The 18,389-nt window shown below is 36.6% G+C and overlaps 2 protein-coding genes across 3 annotated transcripts in view; one reads left to right on the forward strand and one right to left on the reverse strand.

Annotated features, from left to right (window-relative positions):
* Positions 1 to 8,873, forward strand: part of LOC111802119 (nicalin-1-like) — a 9,477-nt gene extending 604 nt beyond the window's left edge. The window contains exons 1-14 of one of the 2 annotated variants that reach the window (XM_023686379.1): positions 115 to 324; positions 797 to 966; positions 1,242 to 1,345; positions 2,129 to 2,195; positions 3,673 to 3,765; positions 3,854 to 4,018; positions 4,336 to 4,476; positions 4,563 to 4,640; positions 6,140 to 6,252; positions 6,373 to 6,433; positions 6,715 to 6,882; positions 7,524 to 7,625; positions 7,907 to 7,996; positions 8,337 to 8,873. In XM_023686379.1, coding sequence (XP_023542147.1) covers positions 309 to 324; positions 797 to 966; positions 1,242 to 1,345; positions 2,129 to 2,195; positions 3,673 to 3,765; positions 3,854 to 4,018; positions 4,336 to 4,476; positions 4,563 to 4,640; positions 6,140 to 6,252; positions 6,373 to 6,433; positions 6,715 to 6,882; positions 7,524 to 7,625; positions 7,907 to 7,996; positions 8,337 to 8,399 — 1,431 coding nt within the window. In that variant the 5' untranslated portion in view covers positions 115 to 308 and the 3' untranslated portion in view covers positions 8,400 to 8,873. Of the gene's footprint in view, positions 1 to 114; positions 325 to 796; positions 967 to 1,241; positions 1,346 to 2,128; positions 2,196 to 3,672; positions 3,766 to 3,853; positions 4,019 to 4,335; positions 4,477 to 4,562; positions 4,641 to 6,139; positions 6,253 to 6,372; positions 6,434 to 6,714; positions 6,883 to 7,523; positions 7,626 to 7,906; positions 7,997 to 8,336 lie in introns of those variants that run through there. The other variant, XM_023686378.1, reaches the window with a different exon arrangement.
* Positions 8,874 to 13,162: 4,289 nt separating this feature from the next.
* LOC111801549 (NAC domain-containing protein 89-like) lies at positions 13,163 to 17,834 on the reverse strand. Its single transcript, XM_023685577.1, is given in 5 exon segments — positions 13,163 to 13,389; positions 13,391 to 13,791; positions 14,276 to 14,470; positions 16,868 to 17,121; positions 17,300 to 17,834. Coding segments are annotated over 5 exon segments (1,119 nt in total). The 5' UTR covers positions 17,526 to 17,834; the 3' UTR covers positions 13,163 to 13,346.
* Positions 17,835 to 18,389: the final 555 nt, after the last annotated feature.

Raw genomic sequence — 18,389 nt, forward strand, 5'->3', positions numbered from 1 at the left:
TCTCTCATTTTTTTTTTTTTTTTTTTTTTTAACACTTGTCATTCTCGCACTTTCTTAGCTGGTGGAGCATGAATACGACGCTTGTACATCGTTAAAATGTGGAGATTTCAGTAGAGCAGTTCTGAACTGTTTTTAACTGTTGGCGGATTGAATTACTCTCATAGATTCAGTTCTTGATTGTTGCTACTTCATTTGGGTTCTTTTTGAAATTCCACATGAAGTTTCATTGGGGGAAGTTTCCTTGACGACCGGGCTTTAATTACTGAACAAGTTAAAGAAGTTTGCTCTTTGTGTATTTCTTTTACAATATGCCAAATTTGGAAGGTTCGATTCTTCTTTCTATTATCAAACAATTCTGTGCTTGTAGACTTGCAGAACAGTGTTAATCAAAGTCTACAAGAGTATGATTGTAGACTTTGATTGATTCTAAACACTAGTAAAGATTGGTTCGTCAAATAGCTTTACTTCCTTCAATAAGGTCAGGGAATAGAGGTTTAAGGGAAGAAGCTTTTCATCCAGCCGCTTTACGTTGTGAAAGAAAGAGTGAAAGAAGAATTTGAGGATTTCTTCTTATTCACCGAGCAAAAGCAGCTAATTCATTTACTCGACTGTAAAGGATTGAATGAGTTTACATTTCTTACTTTGTAACTTTTTACATTTCAGAAATCCTGCCTGTTTTTGTCAGTGAGAAGATTGTGTGATCTTACATATGTGTACTATGAGAAGTGTCGGTATACTATTCCCGCTCTTCCTTCTCCTCTGTTGGTAACTGGGATATCTTTTTGGTCTTGTGCAGAATGTATATCTCAAAAAAAGCGTCTGGGAGGTCTGCTGTTTTTACTTCCAAAGATTCTTGGCTTGGATGGCCTGAAAAACGAGGGTACTAGATGTCCAAATAATGGAGAGGGGATGATCAAGGATTTATTGGCTCAACTTGAACGGTTCCTCATACATGAAAATATACCTGTGAGTGAAATGAAAATAACTTCTGGAATTTCTTCACTTCACCAGATATTTCAATAGTTATGCAGTTCTTCTATATATGATTGAAACATTTGAACATTTAACTTCTTTGTATATCAAGTGCTACTAGAAAGAAATGTGAACTTTATTTTCTTTCTACATTAAATGCACTCGATCTTTTCAGTCTGTGAATTATGACCACATTTTTGTATTCCATTTCTTCAATATATATTTTCAATTTCTATTTTTTCTGAGAGTATCTATGTCGTTCGTTTCAGTATCCTGTATATTTTGCTTCAGAAGGTGATGATATTGATGCTGTTTTGGCTGATGTCAAGAGGAATGATGCCACTGGTCAGCTTGCAACTGCAACTACTGGCGGGTTAGTTGAATCTATTGTGAACTTTTGGGTGCTTTAGTGGATTTTATATGGATAAATGAAATTATATCACAACCGAGATAGGAAAGAATAGTTGTTTTTGGAATCACAAAATAATATTTTATAATTTATGATAATTTTGTATTACATTTTTATTTTTGATTCTGACTTCAATATGATTATTATGTTTTGTTTTTGCAACATAAGCCTTCTATTGCAACAGGAAACAACACTACGTATTGAATGTTGAGTTATATTATGTTCTCATCTTTTATTTTCGCCGTTATCTCTAATTTTTTCCTCAATTCTCTTCGTCTGATCCCCCTTTTGCATAAACTATTGACGATATTTATCCTGTAACTTCCTTTATCCTTAAGTTCTTGCCCAAGGAGTTAAATATCATTGTTGGCGTAAGTGTCGAGATTTCAATGAAGATTTTTCGAAAAATTTTAGAAATCTAGTTTCTACACTTCTTAAGTAACTTAAAAAATTGTGATTATTATTAATGTTGTTTTTTTGTGAAATTCCTAATATTTCTGGACACCTTCCATGTGTTATTGACATTTGCACAGTGTTAAAGCAAACATCTATCAACCTGTAATATTCATATCAAACCATTCTGTTTTTCATGAAAAAAGTGCTCGCAATTTAAACTCTCCTTGTGCCTTTTGCAAGAGCTTTTATTTAATAGTTTCATTCTATCTTCAATTTTATTTCTCATAAATAGTAACTTGAGAGCTTGAGGACACTATATGATTGCTAATCTTCTGTGTTCATGTCTGTCAGATACAAGCTTGTTGTTTCGGCACCAGAACCAAGGAAACTTGTATCTTCCACAATTACAAACATTCAGGTACTTGTTTTGGTTTCCTTCAAATGTTAACAACTAGAATTGTTACATATAGTTATTTATTTGAATACATTTCTCTTTATGAACGGCTTAATTAAAGCAAGCTAGGATGCACCATCTGCATTATGCTTTTAAGCAACACGTTGGAGACCAATTGATTGCCTTGTCATCATACATAATAGTGGATTGGAAAGCCTTTCTAAAGAAAAAGTGGTTGGCTTGTTGGTTTTCTAGATTTCTTTAAGATTGTACCCGAGCAATTACTGCATGGTTGAGTTTGTTGCCCTCTTTCACCTTTGTACATGCATGTGGTTTTTTAGTACAGGAATAAATTATGACTTGCGCTCTGCCTTGAATGGATTGCTATGTTTTTCATGAGACTGCTAATTTACATTATCCTAGCCCGCCCTTTTTTCTGATGGCTTCTCTGGTGCAGTACTTTTCAAAATTTCCATTTTCTTAATGTCCATTGCAAATTTCCACCTTACCCACCTTATGAAAGGGCACTTAAGAAATTTCCTCCTTTATATTGTGAGGTTTTATTTAGATTTTTTTATTTATTGCTATGCTGGCTTAACCAAGGGCCATAGACTGAAGGAAAAATTTGACTTTCGGAGTATTGGGTATCCATACCACATGAGAAAGGTGTTCTAGGGATAATATCTGTGTAATGCTTTGTTTTGGACCCCCTAACCCCTTTCAGTTTAATTGGCCGCTCTGTCAAATCTCTCTGTTAAACTAGATTGCACTTACTGGAGACTTCCTTTGCTAGAGATATTTGGAAAGACCATTGCCCAAAGATCAAATATTTCCTACGGGAAATTTCTCACATAGCCATTAATAGCCAAGCTTTCATCCAAAGGAGATTGGCATTTGCTTAGAGATTTGGGAACATGATACACAACGTTTATGGTTGGTTTTGGGTGTTTCCTAGGGATGTTAAGGGGCTTCTTACCACTGTTTTGTTGGGTCACCCCTTCAAGAAAGCCAAGGCCCTGATGTGGATGCACATATCTAGGGCCTTCTTTTGTGTCCTTTGGAAGAAAAGAAACCAGAGTCTTGTAAGATTAAAAACACCCTTTTGAAGTGTTCTTCAACCTCATGGACTTTACATCAGTTTTGTAAANAAAAAAAAAAAAAAAAAAAAAAAAAAAAAAAAAAAAAAAAAAAAAAAAAAAAAAAAAAAAAAAAAGTAATTTGAAATTTCCACATGGCATTTATGTTAATATTCTCTTTTGACCTCTAAAAATTATTGGAGGGGTTAAGATGGATACTGGTCAAGTGAGAGCTAGCATGTTAAAAATACTACAGCCTAAATTCTGTATTTTCCGTATAACTTACCGTTTCCATTGTTGGTGCAATTATATAGTTAGTGTTCTGTTATTGAGTTTCCGTGACTAGCTTTGTTCTCCCCTAATATTTTGTGTCTAATTCTTTTCAATAGTGTTACATCGTTTTTTCCCCTAAAAATTTGTATCAGGGTTGGCTGCCAGGACTAAAATCTGACGGAGATGCTAGTCAACTCCCAACAATTGCTATTGTAGCATCATATGATACATTTGGCGCTGCTCCGGTATGTTATTTGTTTAACGCACTAACAGTATCGACCATATTTTATCTATATTATATCTAGATGATGTGGATCCTCTCTCTGGTTGTAGGACTTATCTGTGGGAAGTGATAGCAACGGAAGTGGAATTGTTGCACTTCTTGAAATTGCAAGGTTATTCTCTCTTCTTTATTCCAACCCTAAGACAAGAGGAAGGTATAACCTACTTTTTGGGCTCACTTCCGGCGGACCTTACAACTATAATGGGACTCACAAGGTTCTCATCCTTTCTATGTGTATACAATTGTCATAGTTCTTACTTGTTTTTATCATTACAATGTATTCCATTTACTTTATTCTGTTCATTTTAATTATTATGTATTTATTTATTTATTTTATTATTTACTTTATCACTGTTTCCAGTCTCATCCTTTCTATGTATATACAATTGTTATATTTCTTGTTTTTATCATTACAAAGTATTCCATTTAGTTAATTTTCTTCATTTTAATTATTATATATTTGTTTATTTTATTATTTACCTTATCATTGTTTCCATTTGTTGTCCACTAATGTAAAATATCGCTTTTCCAGTGGCTTCAAAGCTTGGATCACCGTCTCCATGAGAGTATTGACTATGCTATTTGCTTAAATAGTATTGGCTCATGGGATGACAAATTGTGGCTGCATGTCTCTAAACCTCCAGAAAATGCCTACATCAAAAAAATCTTTGAAGTAAGCAAATGTACTTTTAAAATTTTAATGTCTTATGACTGTTATTTCATTATAACGTGTTGATTGTGGAGGACTGGACTCTGTAGGATTTCTCAAATGTTGCCGAGGATTTGGGCTTTAAAGTTGATCTGAAGCACAAGAAGATTAATATTTCAAACCCTCGAGTGAGTAAATACACCTGAAATATTTCTTTTTTTGACAGAAAGTTAATTTTTGGCTGAAGATAATAGTATGAAATTCTATAATTCGTATTTAACAATTTGATATGAACAAAGGCATCTCAATCATGCAATATGAACTTCAAGGAAGATGTAGAAAATGTTGTTCAAATTACTACAAGCTAAACTCTAGTCACATTAAGTGAAGTCAAGTTTCACTAAGTTGAACTCAAGTTGCAATTACTGCCACGTAAAAAAAATTAAGTTTCATTTATGTGACAATGGATTCAAGCCACTGCATGTGAGACTTTATTCATTTTTGAATGGTTACAAATTCTTGGATGGCCGATTGAAATCTACTATTTTCAAATTTATAGTTTTACACTGTAACCCTTGGATGGCTGATTGAAATCTACTATTTTCAAATTTATAGTTTTTCATTAGTGTATTTTCAGTTTTATGACTTTTTATTTACTTTTTAGGTTACATTTACATAATAACTAATTATTGTCATAAAATATGAAGGGTACACTCTTGAATTGTCCCATGGAAGGTCATAGAGGACTTGAAAAATGTAGTAAGAAAAAAACATTTATACTTTACAATTCTATTTAGTTTAGGTTGCATGCGTAGAATCAATCAAGCTTGACTTGATCAATCTTGCTTGTGAAGTGATTCGAATCTTAAATAAAATTTCTTATCTTGAGATATTTGATTAACAAGGTAACCCAGATCTTCCCTTGAATAATTCCTTATTGTTTTGGGGTTCTTGGATATTTTAGATTTAAAAGTCTTTTTTTTCAATAAGTTTGTTAGATCAAATTCTCTGGAGTTTCATATAATTTGGGATGAAATCATCTCGATTTGGAGATTTTTAGCATTTGTGATCTAGGGGTTTGCATATCTTTAAGGTTCTTAGATTCAATTAGCTAAGGTTTACCTATCACAGTTCATATAAAAATTAAAACATTGTATTGAAATGTTACATACAGTAAAAAGAGACATATACATACATACATACATACATACATATATATATATACATACATATATATATATATATATATATATATATATTAAACAGAAAGAGGAAATAGAAAACCGTTTGAAAGGTTCTCTCCCGAGAACAAGCCTAATTCCAACCTACCTGTTACATACATCCATTGACACCTACAATCTTTCTATAATAACAAACCGAGGGTGTCGATGCCCTTGCTTATGTCATGTCTCGTGCTTCCCCACCCTTTGTTCTACGTGCGCATACAAATCTAATGGATGGTTTCGTAAGCCTGTCATTCTGCACATTGATGATACAAAAGAACTATAAAGCTTTTTGTGACTGGACAACATACATCTCCGTTATTACATTTTTTCCCACATGATGTGTGCTATTTCCATTTTTAAAAAAAAAGATTTTTCTAGGTTTTCCTTAGCATGCTATACTATTGTTACTTTTATTTTTATGATTATCGTAGTCCGCTTCATAATTCCTTTGTATGCTGTAGGTAGCCTGGGAGCACGAACAGTTTTCAAGATTGAGAGTAACTGCTGCTACCCTTTCTGGACTTTCTACTGCTCCTGAGCTTTTGGAAAGGACTGGAGGTTTAGTTGATAACAGGTTCTGTTTTTAAGAAATTGATCAATTTCTCGGTTCTGTTCCACTTCATGTTTGCATGTGTGCGTTATATATTTGTGTATCGTGTGATGTGTATTCTGACAAGATCATAACTTCCAACAGATCGTTTCTGAACGAGAGTGCAGTTGCCAAGAGTATCAAGTTAGTTGCGGAGAGTCTTGCAGTAAGATTTGTCATGTCTTGCTTAGCCATAATCTTTAAGCTATTTCAACTTTTTCCTGTTTCCAACTGCTAGTGTTTGTTTTTGGCAATCCAGAATTCATTTCAAGATTTGAATGTTTAAATATGTCAATTAACTTCTACTGTTGTTTAAAAGTGGGGGGAGTGCACGAATAAATTACATACATTATTGATTTTCAAATTGCAGATGATTCAGAATGTCTGTTGTATTATTTTATATTGTTTTTAGGATTCTCTAATGCATAATTCCTTTTATCTATGCAGAGGCATATATACAGATATGATGGAAAGAACATACAAGTATTTGCAGATGATAGTAGTTTGGCAGTCAATCCAACTTATATTCGATCATGGTTGGATCTTTTGTCACAAACGCCTCGAGTTGCTCCATTTCTGTCGAAAGACGACCCCTTCATATTGGCATTGAAAAAGGTTTTATATCATAACTAAAATTGTTCCAGTTGATGCCATATACTTTCATTTAGCTTCCTATACCGTGTTCACCCAAAGACTGATTGATTGACAATCTGATAAAGAAAATAGAAGACAATGTTCTGAAACATGTAGATGTTCAACTTGGCAAGTTTCCTGTCATAAGATAACCCGTTCCTAGGCTGTTACCATTCTTTTCCTTTCATTCAGGTTAACCTGAAAATATTGCTCTGAAACATACATAAAATGTTTGGGGTTTTTAATTTTCAGCTGCATGCAACATTCTGAATTTTGATAAAATTGCTGCCATCTTTTTGAACCATAATTTAAATTTGTTACATCATAAAATCCTGACTTTTTTTTTTTTTTTTTTTTTTNTTTTTTTTTTTTTTTTTTTTTTTTTTTTTTTTTTTTTTTTTTTTTTTTTTTAATATGGTGGAACTAATACTGTTACTTCTACTCTATCCAAATTTGTCTTGTACGTTTGTGTGATTCAAAAGTTTGCAAATCATTTGTGCTAACACAATATCTGCGTGGTCAGTTAGTTTGACTGGGTTGACTCATAAGTCATACGAATACCTTAGGTTACTAACTCAAGTTACCTCAGCCATCGTCCAATGATATTGTTCTACTATTTTCAGGAACTGGAGGTCCATACCAGTGATGTGAGCTTGCAACATGAGCTATTCGATGGGATGTTCACCTTTTATGATTCAACTGCAGCTAAACTTAACATATATCAGGTACTTTGCAGATGAATGCTGAACTTGATTCTGTACTTGTATTTTCATGTTAAAGATCCAGTTTTGTTATAATTTTCCAGCTTCTCCATTCACACATGCTCATTCTGAATCTACATTTCTATTTTAGTTTGTACATAGTTATTTCCTATGTTCGAGTCAGCTGATTCTGGATCTGTGGTTATACATGCGAGTGAAATGGATGAGGGTTGCTTTCTCTATTTAAGTCCTTAGGTGTTCTTTCTTGACTTCAATCTAAGCAAGGTTTATGTTTGTTGTTTCAGGTTGCTAGCGTGACATTCGACTTGCTTTTGCTTTTGGCCTTGGGATCATATTTAGTTTTACTCTTCTGTTTTCTTGTGATCACAACCAGGGTATGTTCTATCCTTTTCTTAATCAATTTTAGAAATCTCTCTCATGATATAAAATTATACCCAAACTTCTTTACATCTGCGTAAAACACTTATTTTAAAAGCATTCTCAAGCACACTTTTAGAGTAGGTGTGACATGACTTTTTAAAATAATGCTTTTTTTTCAGTGAATTCTTTTTTATAAGCACTCTACAGAAACACTCTCTAGAATCGATTTTAAGTGCTTTTAAGAATTTCTAAATTATTTTTATTATGTACTCAAACGTTATACAAAATCTTAAAAAGTAATTGTAATTGGTTAAAAAATGGTAGAAAAGCTCACAAAATGTTTTTGTTTCATAGGGTCTTGATGATTTGATCGGTCTATTTAGACGCCCTCCTTCCCGAAAAGTGAAAACAGCTTGATGAGTATTGTTGTAGATTTTGATGCTTGGATTTACATCATTGCTGCCAAATTTTTGCCACCTAGATTAGACAGGCCATACACTATAGGGTCCAATGTGACAAGGTGTCAAACCAATCATCACAGCTAGAGGAACTGAAGGTTTCATTTCATGTGGTATTCCTCTCTGGATTTTCTCATCCTTTAGTTATATCATCCGTGCCATAATAACGTTATTGTGTGCTCACCATATTTAATTTCGTACTGTTTAACCCTCAATTGTGGTTTCCACTTTTGACTAAGATTTCTTTTCTTGAAACTTGTTGGGTCTTATTTGGAGCACCGTCGATGTTAGTGGCAAAAATACATTAGATTCTGTTCAACAGTTAAAAGTCATGAGATAAGAGTTTTCTTTCCCTCCATTTTTTCAGAGAATTTGTATGGGATTTTGACTGTTGGTTTTAGAATTAACTTTCAGGTTAGTCATTAGTTTGTAATTTTGTTAACTATTATCCAGTTCTATCAAATCTCTGTAGTATTTCTGTTTAAAAGCATGGACTTGCTGCTAAGAGATAATATACAAGATTTTATCTCACAAATTTCGAATTCGATTTCAAAATAGTAACACGTTTCTGCTGCTTCACAAACTTTCTTTGGCATTGTGGTGCCATCTTCAGATTCTTCTACCTCTTTTAAATTTACAGATGCTACTGTCTAGAATCCATACTTTGTACATTATTATGATTGGTTAAATCTTGTTCCTGTTATATAGCTTCGTACCGACGATGATTATAGCTCTTTATATTGAGAACAAATTAGGGTTCCTCAATGGAACTCTTTCCAAACACTGGTGAATTACTATTACCTGCTTGGACTTGCAAATGGCATCATGAATGCCTGGATTTTAAGTTCTCTCAGAACTGATTGTTGCTTGTATAATTTACTATAATTCTGCATATGTTATTCGGGTTGATTTGAAGGGAAGATTCCAGCGACAAACTGGTTATTTTTGTGGGGGAAGGGAAGCCATTTAGAATTTCTTCCAATTTGAATATCCAATGGGTATCTTGATGGGGCTTAGTGGGTCTTTAACCAAGATTAGATCACATATTTTTCTCAGGAAGTCTCCACTCTCAATCAGTAGAAGCTTTTTCTTCAATGTCCTAGTAAGAACAATGCAACGTATAATTTGGAAACCCAAGAAAGCTAATTAAGACATGAAATACCAACTACAATTCAAATATTTTGAGGAGGCTATAAACTAAATAAACATGATCGTCTAAGACAATTGTAAAATATTATTTGGCGTAGACAACTATCTATGAGAAACACCATTCCATAGTCTCTACATTAGAAACTACTATGAGAAACACCATGAAACCACCATTCAATTAGAGATCATTGTTTTTAAGGAAAAAAAAGAAGTATTTAAATGATTCATTACGCGAACTCGGGCCTAACTATGGACTATGGCATTCTTACGCAGTTGGCAGTTGAAACCAGTGGAAAAGAAAGGAATGGTAACGGTACTTGTTTGTACTATGCATGACCGGAGAAGTAATCCATGATAAAACATGCTTTACATAGGCCATGTTATAATATACATGATCATGGCTAATCATGCATAAACATCGCATCATTCAATTCAATAGCTCATAATTTAAAACATCATGGTACGTGTTATTCATACATCAAATAGCTCATCAAATCAAGTTCATAGGCGTCCAACACGGAGATTAATCCAAATGTTCTACATTCTCGTGAGCCAACCATAGCTTAGGTAAATCCTACTACATTCTCGTGAGCCAACCATAGCTTAGGTAAACTCTACTACATTCTCGTGAGCCAACCATAGCTTAGGAAAACCCTATTGGAGACCAATTTTACCTACGACCCTTGAAGCATACGGGAAATTGATCTTAAAACTCATCCATAATACTAAAAACACTTATTAATTTTAAACAATAGTCCTAAACTGTGAAAAAAAAAGTTACTAAACGGGCTAAAACTAAGGATAAACTGATCTAAAAAGCTCTAAATTCGGATTAATTTAGACAAAAACACCTTAAACCGATTTGAACCAATTGGATTAACCCTAAACCAATATGCACTAGTAGGATTAACATTGAATTGACTTAAAATATGCTTGAACCTAAGTTGGGACAACTAAAATAGACGTGAACTAGAGTTGTACATGTGAACCAGTGTGTAAACCACAATTGAATCGATGCTGGTGCATAGGACCGAAGCTGACTAGAGCTGAACTGGCGCCGAAGGGAATGACCTGCGTGTGCACCTGTCTGGACTAGATTGCTCGGCTTTGGGTTGCACGCGTCTGAGCATGGCATGCTAGGTGTCACGGTCGTACATTTTCAATTATGCGGCGTTGTGATCTTGACACACATTTTTTTTGCTCGTCTTTTTTATTTCATTGGACCTTAGGCGAGGTTTGTCTTTGGCAACCGAACATAAGTCTTGTCTTCCAAGCTTGTTTGGCCACACACGCGACTTGTGCGTGCATGTTCAATCTTCTACGATTCAACCGACTTGCCTTTACACTAGGCCAAGTCATCTAATTCCGACCTTGCCTCTACTTGGAGCCAATGTCCCTCAGTGCAATGATGCATCTCAACTATTCATTTAGGTTCCTAATTAACATGACCCATATGTCTTGATGTCATCGGCCATCATAGCTCACTCACTCATGGTCTTTGAGACCAGACCTATGTGTCGTTCATATCATCAAGACATCATGAACATCCATCCATCCGAGTTATATTGAGTTATATTGAATTATTGGACCCTCCTGTGTCCATTCTAGTTCATTTACGCCCCTTGAGGTGGGGCTCGCAAGCCCAACAACAACATTTTTTCGTCATGGTCACATCCCTCATTGAAGCAAAGTTAAAGCTTTTTTACATGGTTCTTTCAGTTATTGGCACTAAACTTCAGTTATCTCGTCTTGGCCACCTTCATGTGGCAGTCACTACATTGACGATTCTCTTGGTCTTCCCACAGCTTCATTCTTCGGTTGCCTTTATATCCAGCTGGGTGCTCCTTCTCGAGTAAATGTTGGCCTTCACATCTGCTGTGAAGCCACCCACCTTAAGTAAGGGAGGATGTCTCAAGGAATTCACTTGTGCTCGTTTCTGGGAGAACTCTTAAGAGGTGAGCAACTCATTTTCTCGAGCTCTCTCTCAAACTTGACTGCCTCTCTACAAAGTGTGGTATTGTGCATAATCTAGCACATGGGCCGTGCATGTCTCAACTGATCTCTGACTTCTTTGCTTGCAACCATCGTCTTTATTCATCTTATATAGATGGCTCTTTGGAAGACATTGACCTGGTATACCTTATGATTCATATGTTACCCAATTTGGAACCCAAAGACCTTGACAAATGAGCTTGGCTTCAACCGACGACTCGTTTCCGATCCTAACAACACAACTACCCTATCATTACTGACACTCTTGACACTCTTATGCTTACTATCTTGTCCGACTAGACACACAAAGTGTAGCACTGATACCAACTATCGCGGTCGTCCATTTTTAACCTGCGACATCATGATCTTGACAAGCTCATAACAAACCTTGAGGAGAATTCAAGGCTCATATACATTTTTCACCTGTTTTTGTGGCTTCGTCGAACTTTAGCCAAAGTTTGTCTTTGCCAACCAAACACAACTTGTGCAAAACTCAAGTTTGTTCAGCCACACAAGTTGCAAGTGCATGCATGTTCAATCTTCTGCGACCCAACAAACTTGTCTCTCCACTAGGTCAAGTCATCCGATTCGACCTTGCCTCTACTTGGGGCCAAGGTCTTTAAATGTGCAATATCGCATCTCATTTTGATGCCATCCCAAGTCTCGGGATGCCATCAACCATCATAGCTCGCTTGGTCATGGCCATCGAGAATTGACCCATTTGTCGTTCATATCATCAAGACATCCCAAACATTCATCCATTCGGGTTATATCGAGACATTAGGTCATCTTGTGTCCATGCTAGTTCATTTGTGGAATTCGAGTTATGAGGCACATGCAGACAAGGCAAGGTAGCAACACGGTAGTGGCTCCCAACTGGTCATGCGAGGGCCAAGACAAGGCGAGTGACATGATGCGACCGAGGAGGATGGTGCATCTTCTAAATGACACATGGATGGATGTTCGAGATGTCCCGATGTTATGAACGACATATGGGTCCATTCTTGATGGGCAAGACCGAGCGAGCTATGATGGTCGGATGACATCCCAGGACTTGGGATAACATCATGACATGAAGGTCATGTCAATTGGGAATCGAGATGATAATTGAAATGTAACGTTGCGTTGAGAGACCTTAGTCAAATGACTTCCTAGTGTTGAGGCAAGTCGATTGGGTCGAAAAAGATTGAAGATGAACAAGCAGGTGGCGTGTGTAGCTTAACAAGCTTGGATTCCACACAAGATGTATTTGGTTGGTGAAGACGGACCTTATTTAAAGTCTGATGAAGTCACTAAGAAAGGTGAAAATGAATATAGGGCTTGAATTCGTCTCAAGGCTTGTCGTGAGCATGTTAAATACGATCATGACACAAGGCGTGTGGGTTGGCTACTTGGTGAATTGGATTGGATTGCACGTAGACCATATGCTACTCTTATTTCTCAAGTTAAGGTAACGCATCCCAGTATGAATGATAACACCGCAGTGTAAAGGTCATGGGATCGAAGCTAGGGTAGTATAGGGTAGTATGTTAACATTTCAAAATAACACAACACAGTAAATTTAACCAATCCCAACTAATACAAATCACAATCAACACTGATAAAACTCTTGATAAACACTGATTTTGCTAAAGCCCAACAATTGAATCTTGTTAAAAGAATCCAAAATTTCCTTTGTGAATTATATAGAATCCACATTTGACACCTCTATATATATACACTACACATTTAAAATAATCTCTTATGGCACATTAGCATAGAAAGATCAGTAGAGTCCCTTAGGCATACCAAAAACCTCCAATCGAGACAAACAAAGCTAACAAAATCAACAAAGCAAATATCATGACTCGAGCATAGCCCCGAACAACGCTAACCGAAGAAGCAGTGTTCATCAACTGGCTTTGTGATAGTTCTGAGGATGATAGCCTTGATTTCTCAACCATGTATCTGGAATCACCATTTTGCATAGCCTCCAACTTCTTTGCTCCAATGGCTTCTCTCCATTTCAATCTGATTCTCCGATTTGCACAGCCTTGGTTCGGTAGCCATTCCAAATACTCATTCCAGTCCTGCTGGTACTTTCTCTCTGCATCTGATCTATGGAAAACCAGTGGGAACAGATCCGAAGCAGCATTGTAAGGCGCAGATGCATCCAGGTTAAGAATGTCGTCTTTTAGTATGTCGGAGTAGAAATCATCAGAACCATAATCCTGGATACAACAATGTGGGGCTTTAGTAGTCGATGTGTAGGGGGTACTAGAAGAGAATATTCTTAAGAGTCGGTATCAATTTATGTCTAATTGCTCCACATATAGTTCCTCTAACCATAGCTTCTAAACGAACTAGAGTCCATTCGAATTGATCTAGTAAGAGATCCGCGATAGAACGAATCCGTTTATTTTTCAAATGATTCATATCGTCAAGTGTACTCATTTCAAATTTTAGTCCAATCAAATGATCTGCAGCTACGAATATACCTCGCGGTAACAAAAATATATTGTTCTCAGGTATATCGAGGTATATCGAGATTAAGCCTCTAGCTTTCAAAACTATAAGGGATGAGAGGAAATTTTAGAATATATAGTCAATTGTTTCCATCTTAAGATTGGTAAAGAGTACCTAGAAATCTATAGATCCATGGCGTAAATATACTTCGAACAACAAGACTAATGGTGACAGGATATTAGAACTTACCTTCTGATCACCAGAAGACTCCACAGGTACAGCTTCTGCGACATCTTTTTGATTGGACTCGGATGTAAAATCGACCTGCTCGCCAGAATGAGCTTGCAACGAGGATAAATTCATTTGACTTGAAGCAGCTCGGTTTGAGCAACTATGTTGACGAAATTCATTATTCCTCCTAAGGCGGCAAACAGCTAGAAAATCCTGCGCCATTCAAAAGATAGTTCATCAATTTTATCTTGAATTCAAAATACTAAATATACATACAATGTGAGATCCCATATTGGTTGTGTAGGAAAACGAAACATTCTTTATAAGGGTGTGGAAACCTTTCCCTAACAGACACGTTTTAAAAACCTTGAGGGAAACCTGAAAGGGAAAGCCCAAAGAGGACAATATCTGCTAGCGGTGGGCTTGGACTTGGGCTGTTATATACAAGGTGTCAGAAAAGAAGCGCAACTATAATTGCTAAAGGGGAGACATTTTTACACCATGAGATAGCCAAAAAAGAGCAAAAAGGATGTCAATGGCTGTCTCCTAAATACTTTGTGGTGTCTTTCATTCATAGTGACCACAAAAAGGAACTAGTAAGTGAAGCCATAGTCTTCTTCCCATGTTAGAAAATATGCCTAAAGGAATGCACATGTAAATGAATTCTTGACTTTGGGAAAAGAGATGAGTTCAATAACAACCAAGATCCTTCGAAGAGGATTAACAAATATTTGAAGAACAATGCGTATAATTCAGTTTGGACATGTCAAATGACCCTAGAAAAATTTGGACCTAGATTCCTGGACTTGGATAATGATAATCCTGATTGATTATATTAAGTATGCATGCTAATGGCCCTTCAATTTCAACATTATGCATTTTTTCTTCGAGGATTTAATGGTATAAAACTCAAAGCACTAAGTTAACTTTAAATCATAGCCAATTAGTAATCCATGCCTATGATAAATAAAATCAACCCTAAAGCATGTGTTGGTTAGATCAGTTATGATTATCAACACATACAACAATGAGCATATAGATCAATAAGATTCTATTACGCAAAAGATCTTTCAAGTTCGGGCAATAAGCTCACAATCATACATGGTGGTGTTTGAGGGCTCAAAAGACAATGAAGCCTTTTTGTTTGAATGTTTGGATCATCTTGCACTCACCTCAACTAATCTCATAAGACAAATTTTTTGATTCTACTACATTTAGTTGCCAGGAAACCGGTCACTCCATGGTTAAACTCATTCCTTCTAAGCTGCTTATTATTATCATGGGCCTTATGGACCACTAGGCCAACTCATGATGGTTGATAATGAAGTTTTTATTCAACTTTTGTATAGAACTTCTAACTTTGCTCAACATTTACTTTCTTTTTTCGAAGTGTGTTCTCGCCCTAAAACCTAAAATCTAAAGACATCATGGATCTCCCTAACTAAGCTCACTTGAAGATTCAAGCACACAAATTCCAGGTGGGTATCACTGAGTGTGAGCATTAGCCAATGAGGCTACCTCTTGGATGTTAGATGGCCCAAAAAGATAATGAAACCTTCATTTAACTTTTGTATAGGACTTCAAACTTTGCTTAAATTTTTTTCTCTTTTTCGAAGTCTGTGCTCCTAAGATCCAAACTTTGGAGCCATCAAGGGTTTCCCATAAACTCACTTGAAGATTTGAACACGCGAACTCTGGGTGGGTGTTGCTCACAGATCACGAGGATAATTCAACATGGCTGCCTCTCCTCGGGGGCTTTTACCTTACATTTAATTTACAAATCTAGATTTAGATTTCATAATGGGTCATGAGTTTCTTTTTGGGCTTCTCTCTCTAGTTGTTTTCTGCAGCTTTAGCTCTGTTTATGTTATTTTTCCAGCCATTAATTTTAGATTTCTTTTACCTACCTTATTCTAAGCTAAAAAAAAAAAGAAGCTGATCCAGATTGTTCGACCTCGATTCTTGATCAAAACAGATCACTCGTTGTCGTCTTGAAGCAGATCGATTCATACCATGAATGCATGGAACTTACCAGCAGTTTGACTCCCAACTCAGAAGCCCCTTGCTGAAAGTTCCAATGATTTACCTTCAACTGGATTCATAATCATGCAAAGTTACCATCAAGGTTCAGAATAAACATAGGAAACAACCATGTACTACTACTAATCATTCACTACACAATCTAAAGCCTAGACCTCAAAGATGTATCGATACAATCGAATTGTTGTAACACTTCCTATACTAATTCAAACTATATCAGGCATTTTTTTCCTGGAGTAGATAAACTTCTCAAAGTGAAGTTCCACCATACTTCGACAGATTCCTAGTTCAACAAGTGAGGCGAACGATAAAGGCGACAAAATCCATACAAGACATATTTATCCAACATGGAAACGAGCAACAGAGTGGTTAAAGGTAACACGATGACACCAAATCACCATAGGGTCACCACCAAAAGTAAGAGCTGCTTTGGAAATTCAGCAAAACAGGGTAATCAAATTGTTTATCCTACAACAGTTTCTCAAACAAGCCACAAGTTCAACGAGAAAATTTGCTCCAAAAGTAATCAACATTTTCCAAATTGGTCACCAATAACATAAAGAAACTTACCTGAGCTTTATTCTTGGCGTTAAATTCATGCATAATCCACTCTGTCCTTTCCCCTTTTGGTGCACGGCCAGTATGGAAAACTAGAGTCCTCTTGGTACCAATAACATTGGAACCTGACTTTACATTACGCTCTTTCCCTGTGGCTTTCCAGTACCCTAAATCAGTCGCTCTCCTGGTCTGATTACCCTTCGGGTACTTTTTTCCCCGAGGGGAGAAGAAGAACCACTCATTATCGGATTGAATTATAGACTTAGCTGATCACACGAAGAAAGCAAACAGTTCTAATCAAACACCAGAAAAAGCCCAAAAGAATTGGAAATAGCCATAGATGATTCATTTCAAAGAAATTCAAAGTTGAACGTAGGGTTTTTGCCTAGGGCTCAGATGCAGAGACAGAAGTAAGAACACAAGATCATATAAGCAAACACTAACCAGGTAAGTCCCAGGGTTCGTACTTATAAATTTCAATCTCCACAATCACTTCAACGCTCTTCTCGTAGCCTTCCAATTTCTTCTTGAGGTAAAACGAAATCAACTCTTCATCAGTCGGCGAAAACCGAAAACCAGGAAACATAGAAGAAACCGCCATAGAAAGCTGCACTTCCCTGGATATCCCATTCTCAGCAGCAGCAGCAGCAGCAGCAGCCGCCGCCGCCATTGGCAACAACCTCGAGTGATCGAAACGGAAAAGGAGAAACAGAGGAAAAGGGAAAGGGATCGTATATTGTTGGTGGTTTTGGTGTGGCGAAAATGCTTACCGAGAAGAATTCTTTTCTTTGGTCGCACGTCAAATGGGATTTTGTTGAAGCCATTTGAAGCCTCGAGAAACGTGAAGGACGCGTGGGGATTGATTTAGGCTTCGAAAGAACGTGTATGGCGTCAGGCATATCTGGACAGTTGAATCGGAAATCCATGGTTCTGTTGGCGCCATTCCAATGGCGATAAGCTCCTCTGTTGGCGCCATTCCAATGATGACAAGCTTCTCTGGACAGTTCATTGTTTTGTCCAACAAATTTAAGTGACGGAGAATACCCATTTCCATCCGGATCCTCTTTGTCTAACGGAGTAGAAATCTCTCACTACTTCCTCCCCCATTCTCGTTTTAAGTGGGAATTCTCCACCCCATATGGTTCCAACATTTCCGTGCATCCCTTGGAACGTGTTTACTTATTCCTTGTTTCCAAGAACAAAAACTATTCTCACAAACCAACACGAGTCATTCCAACATGTTTTATTCTCAATCATGTATCTTAGTAAAATTTCAAAAAGGTCGTCCAACGTAGATAGATCATTCCCGAAGCAACGAGACCGTAAAATAGCTTTACCGAGTTGCTGGATGCACTTGGAACGTTCAGTTCAATTGCTGCTCTTCTCTCCTTCACCTCTATTCCCTAATATTACCTGACCTTCTTGGCTTCGCCCCTTCCCCTATCGGTCTCGCAATTCCATGTAAACTCGGTCTCATGCCTAAACCTCTTGGTATTTTATGGACCTAAGATAGGGCACATCCCTCACGACATAA

This window comes from Cucurbita pepo, chromosome LG09 (assembly GCF_002806865.2).
Source record: "Cucurbita pepo subsp. pepo cultivar mu-cu-16 chromosome LG09, ASM280686v2, whole genome shotgun sequence".
NCBI classification, from domain to species: domain Eukaryota; kingdom Viridiplantae; phylum Streptophyta; class Magnoliopsida; order Cucurbitales; family Cucurbitaceae; genus Cucurbita; species Cucurbita pepo.